At 59.2% G+C, this 6,351-nt stretch overlaps 1 protein-coding gene across 1 annotated transcript in view; it reads right to left on the minus strand.

The window, feature by feature from the left end:
- Positions 1-464: 464 nt before the first annotated feature.
- Positions 465-6,351, minus strand: part of LOC116784082 (ficolin-2-like) — a 7,484-nt gene continuing 1,597 nt past the window's right edge. The window contains exons 3-5 of the mRNA XM_032682261.1: positions 4,156-4,566; positions 2,207-2,402; positions 465-1,018 (exon numbers count right to left, since the gene is read on the minus strand). Coding sequence (XP_032538152.1) covers positions 872-1,018; positions 2,207-2,402; positions 4,156-4,566 — 754 coding nt within the window. The 3' untranslated portion in view covers positions 465-871. The remainder of the gene's footprint in view (positions 1,019-2,206; positions 2,403-4,155; positions 4,567-6,351) is intronic.

Consider the following 6,351-nt stretch of genomic DNA (forward strand, 5'->3'; position numbering starts at 1 on the left):
CTTTTCCCATCCCAGACCCGGAGCAGGGAATTCCATCCGTGTGCTGGAATTACAGGTGGAAAATTAACCCCGAACAGCAAATCAGGTTCATCGGGAATAAGGAACGAGTGGAAAAATAAAAGAGGGATAAATCCAGTCTGATCCTTCCTGCTGATCAATTTTTTGGGGGGGGGGCAGAAAATCCCTCTGGAATTCTTTGCCAGGGGAAAAAGGACGGAAAGGCGGGAACGGGGCGGAAAACAATGGAAAGTGGAAAAATTCCTATTTTTTTTTTATTTTAAAATATTTGCCTTTGGAATGTCGTCGTGGCCGGTCGATGTCCGTGCCTGGAACACGATCCCTGCCTTCCCAAACTTTTTTGGCCTGTGATTCCAGGCCTGGGAATGCTCTCCGGGCTTTCCTCGGGGCCACATCCAAGTGGTGGTGGATCCTCAGGATCTTCGGGATTTTCCGGGTCTTCCAAGTGGTGGTGGATCCTCAGGATCTTCAGGATCTTCGGGAGTTTCCGGGTCTTCCAAAGCTCTGCCCGGAGCGGAGGGACGCTCATCCCATGGGATAACAGCTGGTCCATGGCATTCCACATGGAAAACTCTTCCGGGATTCCCGGTCCTCTGCTTCCTCCTGGAACGTCGCCGGAGCTCCAGTGTCGGTTCGGAGTCGATTCCCACCACCGGAACAACGGGATTTACTCCCGGGAATGCCCAAAGCCCTTCCCAGGAATCATCTCAGCGTTCCCAGGAGAGCTCCCGCCCCCCGACCCGGAGCGATTCCCTGTTGGATCCCCCTTGGATGGATTCCCTCCCAAAGCCAACAGTTTTTTTTCCCCGGAGCGTTCCCGGCCCTCCCCGTTCCCGACGTTCCGCGGGATCCGTCACGGGGAGAGGCGGGGCCGGAACGTGCGGGGCCGGATCATCATCACCACCTTCCGGAGGGAATAATAGTCCGTGTCCTTCCAGGAATACCACACGATCCCGTCCGGCCCCAGCATCTTCCGGTTCTTGATGGAATATCTCCCGCCCTGCGGGATGGGAAACACAGGGAAGCGTTGGAAAACCGGCCGGAAAACAACGGCTCAATCCCGGAATTCCTCAGATAATCCCGATGGAGCCACGCCCGCCCGCCTCGGGCTGCTGGAATCACCCATCCCAGAAGATTCCACAGGGTCATTCCAAGCTCCAGAGCACAGAGGCGGCTCCACGGTTGTGTCTGATCCATGGAAAAGTTGGATCGTCCCTGGGGGATCCTTTTATTCCATCCCTGGAGAGCAGAGGTTGGTCAAGCCGGGAAGGAAGGATCTGCTCCAAGGGAGGAGAGGGAACGGCCTCCGGCTGCTCCAGGGCAGGCTCAGGTGGGATTTTGGGAACAATTCCCGCATGGAAAGGGCTGTCAGGCACTGGAATGAACTTCCCAGGGCAGGGGTGGAGTCACCATTCCCGGAGGGATTTCAGATCCCTGTGGATGTGGCCCTTGGGGACACGGATCCATGCTGGCCTTGGAAGTGCTGGGAATGGTTGGATTCCGTGATCCCGGAGGGATTTTCCAACCTGAAGCATCCCTAAGGATTCTGTGCCATCCTGGCACTGTCCCAGCTCTCCACAATTCCTGAAAGGAATTTTAAGGAAGTGGAGAGGCCCCAGTTCCCAGGGACCAAGGGACAGGAGGAGAGGGAGCAGCCTCCAGCTGGGCCAGGGGAGGCTTAGTTGGGATATTGGGAACAATTCCCACATGGAAAAAGGGCTGTCAGGCCCTGGAAGTGCCGGAATCCCCATTCCCGGAGGGATCTCAGATCCCTGGGGATGTGGCTCAGCTGGGATATCGGGAACAATTCCCACATGGAAAAAGGGCTGTCAGGCCCTGGAAGTGCCGGAATCCCCATTCCCGGAGGGATCTCAGATCCCTGGGGATGTGGCTCAGCTGGGATATCGGGAACAATTCCCACATGGAAAAAGGGCTGCCCAGCGCTGGATTCCCCATTCCAGGCGGGATTTCCAAATCCCCGTGGATGTGGCCCTCGGGGACACGGATCCGTGGCGGCCTCGGCAGCGCCGGGATAACTCCGGGCCCGACGACCTCCGAGACTTTTCCCGACCTCGGCGAAACCCTAAATTCCGCCACCGCCGACCCCTCCCCAACCCTCGGAACTCGCATCCCGGCATCTCCGCCGCTTCCATCCCGCTTTTCCGGGATAAAAAGAGCCCTTCCCCACCTTGTAGTAGACGCCGTTGAGGTTGGAGAAGAAGCACTGGTGGTACCACCAGCCGCCGTGGGAGATCTCGGCGCAGATGTTGCCGGAATCGGGGGTGCTGAAGCTCCTCTTGTCGTGGTACCAGGCGAAGGAATCCTCCACCGTGCCGCTGAACCCGTCCACGTGCAGCCGGTAGTAGTTCTCCTCGTCCTCGATGCTGCCGGGGAGGGGAGGGGGGGGGGAGGAATTCCAGGGAATATTTGAGGAATTCTGGAGCGTCCGTCCCAGGCTGGAAGCGGCGCCGTGGCCGCCTCCCCGCGGGGATTTTTCTCCAGGGAAAGGCGGGGATGAGGGGGGTTTTTCCCGCCTCCGGGATGGGCTGGTGATGTCAGGGATTCCCTGCAGCCCATGGGGGGGATTCTTGGGGTGCAGAGACCCCCCCACAGCCCATGGGGGGGATTCTTGGGGTGCAGAGACCCCCCTACAGCCCATGGGGGGGACTATTGGGGTGCAGAGACCCCCCTGTGCCCATGGGGGGGACTATTGGGGTGCAGAGACCCCCCTGTGCCAATGGGGGGGATTATTGGGGTGCAGAGACCCCCCTGTGCCCATGGGGGGGATTATTGGGGTGCAGAGACCCCCCCACAGCCCATGGGGGGGATTCTTGGGGTGTAGAGCCCCCCCCACAGCCCATGGGGGGGATTATTGGGGTGCAGAGACCCCCCTACAGCCCATGGGGGGGACTGTTGGGGTGCAGAGACCCCCCTGTGGCCATGGGGGGGATTCTTGGGGTGCAGAGACCCCCCCACAGCCCATGGGGGGGATTCTTGGGGTGCAGAGGCCCCCCTACAGCCCATGGGGGGGACTATTGGGGTGCAGAGACCCCCCTGTGCCCATGGGAGGGATTATTGGGGTGCAGAGACCCCCCTGTGCCAATGGGGGGGACTATTGGGGTGCAGAGACCCCCCTGTGCCCATGGGGGATTCTTGGGGTGCAGAGACCCCCCTGTGCCCATGAGGGGGATTATTGGGGTGCAGAGACCCCCCTATAGCCCATGGGGGACTATTGGGGTGCAGAGACCCCGCTGTGCCCATGGGTGATTATTGGGGTGCAGAGACCCCCCTGTGCCCATGGGGGGGACTATTGGGGTGCAGAGACCCCCCTGTGGCCATGGGGGATTATTGGGGTGCAGAGACCCCCCCTACAGCCCATGGGGGATTATTGGGGTGCAGAGACCCCGCTGTGCCCGTAGAAGCTCCCATGCTGGATCAGGGGGATTCAGGAAGGATATCCAGGATGGAGCAGGAAGGATATCCAGGATGGAACAGGAAGGATATCCAGGATGGAACAGGAAGGATATTGAGGATGGAGCAGGAAGGATATTGAGGATGGAGCAGGAAGGATATCCAGGATGGAGCAGGAAGGATATCCAGGATGGAGCAGGAAGGATATCCAGGATGGAGCAGGAAGGATATCCAGGATGGAGCAGGAAGGATATCCAGGATGGAACAGGAAGGATATCCAGGATGGAACAGGAAGGATATTGAGGATGGAACAGGAAGGATATCCAGGATGGAGCAGGAAGGATATCCAGGATGGAGCAGGAAGGATATCCAGGATGGAACTGGAAGGATATCCAGGATGGAACTGGAAGGATATCCAGGATGGAACTGGAAGGATATCCAGGATGGAGCAGGAAGGATATCCAGAGGATGGAGCAGGAAGGATTTCCAGGATGGAACAGGAAGGATCCAGGAAGGATATCCAGGATGGAGCAGGAAGGATATCCAGGAAGGATATCCCGGATGGAACTGGAAGGATATCCAGGATGGAGCAGGAAGGATATCCAGGATGGAGCAGGAAGGATTTCCAGGATGGAACAGGAAGGATCCAGGAAGGAGGCCGTGACCCATCCAGGACTGTCTCCCCCGGGATGGGCTCCCAGCGGCTCAGCCCCCGGAATGTCCCACCTGAAGAGCTGGTAGAAGGCGTGTTTGTGCTTGTTGTTCCAGTCCTCCAGGTCGATCCGTAGGGAATAGTCCCCCTGGCTGGTGAGCCGGTGGATGTTGTCGTTGCCCAGCCAGAACTCCCCGCTCAGGGCCCCGAAGCCGTCCCGGTACTCACTCCACGTCCGGTTGAAATCCACGGAGCCGTCCTGGCGCCGCTGGATCACCGTCCAACCCCCCCCTGCCGGGACACCGGGAATGTCCAGGGAGAATGGGAGTGTCCAGGGAAAACATGGCGGGGGGGGGGGGCACGGAGAGGAACTGGAGGGGTGGAAGCCTCGGGGGATCCGTGCGGAGGGTGGGAAGAGTGTGGGATCCACATCCCTGGGAGTGTCCAAGGAAAGGTTGGATTCCCTGGGATAGCGGGAGGTGTCCCTGAACATGGAATGGGATGGGATTTAAGGGCCCTTCCCACCCAAACCAGTCTGGGATTCCGGGATAAAGGACAATCAGAATGCAGTCAGAGGGATTTTTATGGAATGTGGGGATGGAAAAGGCAGGAAAGGGGAAGGGAGACCCTGCCCTGAGTGCCAAGATTCCCAGGGAACCCCCTTGTTCCCGGAACTCCTTCCCAGGGAGGAGTTGGGCTGGGGATGGATCCAATGGCAGCTCTGGCTCCAGGCTGGGAGAGCTGGGAATGGCCAGGCTGGAGAAGGGAAGGATCCCGGGAGAGCTCGGAGAACATTCCAGAGCCTGAAGGGGCTCCAGGAGAGCGGGAGAGGGATTTGGGATCAGGGCCTGCAATGCCAGGCCCCAGGGAATGGATCCCAGTGGGAAAGGGGAGATTTGGGGGGGAGATTGGGAAGGGATTCCTGGCTGGGAGGGTGGGGAGGGGCTGGGCTGGAATTCCCAGAGAAGCTGTGGCTGCCCCTGGATCCCTGGGAGTGTCCAAGGCCGGGTTGGATTCCCTGGGATAGCGGGAGGTGCCGGGGTTGGAACGGGATGAGCTTTAACTCCCTTCCCACCCAACCCATCCCGGGATTCCACGAGGTGTCTCCTCATTGCCCCACCCACCAATAACTCACGGAAAAGGGATCCCACCTCTCCCGTGCTGCTCCAGGGTGACGTTCCCCTGCTGATTATCCCAGATTTTCCAAATGAGAGGGAGCTGATGGGGGGGATTTTTTAGGGGGGGGAATTGGAACAAAGTGGAGATCCTGGAGTTTGGAGATCGTTCCCTTCTGCTCCTGCCGCCCCCCCCGGAGCCACGGGAGCATTCCCAGGATTGTCTCACCGGCTCCATCTGCTCTCCCATCTGTCCCAACCCCTCCCTCCTCCCTCCTTTTGTTCCCGTGTTTTGTTTGCCGTTGGCGCATCCCGTCATTCCAGGGTGTCCATGGAAATCCTTGTGGTGCCACAAGAGGGACCTGCAGATCCCAGGGAGGCTCCAAACCCCCCCCCCCCCAGGGAGCAGCTGCTCCTCTGGGATTCTTCCCGAAGGGAAGGGGAATAGCCTGGAAGGCCGGAGCCCCTCGGCTCGGGATCCGGGCTGGGAGAGCTGGGAATGGCCAGGCTGGAGAAGGGAAGGATCCCGGGAGAGCTTGGAGAACATTCCAGAGCCTGAAGGGGCTCCAGGAGAGCGGGAGAGGGATTTGGGATCAGGGTCTGGAATGACAGGCCCCAGGGAATGGATCCCAGTGGGAAAGGGGAGATTTGGGGGGGAGATTGGGAAGGGATTCCTGGCTGGGAGGGTGGGGAGGGGCTGGGCTGGAATTCCCAGAGAAGCTGTGGCTGCCCCTGGATCCCTGGGAGTGTCCAAGGCCGGGTTGGATTCTCTGGGACAGCGGGAGGTGTCCCTGAACATGGAATGGGATGAACTTTGAGGGCCCTTCCCACCCAAACCAGTCCAGGATTCCAAGCACAGAAAGACAAAAGGAAACATAAAAACTAATGGAAAACAGGAAGGAAAACAGGAGCTGAGACTCCAGTGCCGGGAATGCCTCCGGTTATTCCACAGTCACCCAGGACAGGGATGAACCCCAGGAATTCCCTGGACCTGCCCAAGGGGGAATTCAGTTTTCCATGACCAGCACCGGAGCTCTGCTCCAGCTCCAGCCCTTCCAGCCCCACGTCCGGGATTCTGGATTCCTAAAGCCCGAGACTTCTGATCCTACAGGTCCTTTCCCGAAAAATGGAACCCACAGGGTAGGTTTAGATGGG

Source organism: Chiroxiphia lanceolata, chromosome 3, assembly GCF_009829145.1.
Source record: "Chiroxiphia lanceolata isolate bChiLan1 chromosome 3, bChiLan1.pri, whole genome shotgun sequence".
NCBI classification, from domain to species: domain Eukaryota; kingdom Metazoa; phylum Chordata; class Aves; order Passeriformes; family Pipridae; genus Chiroxiphia; species Chiroxiphia lanceolata.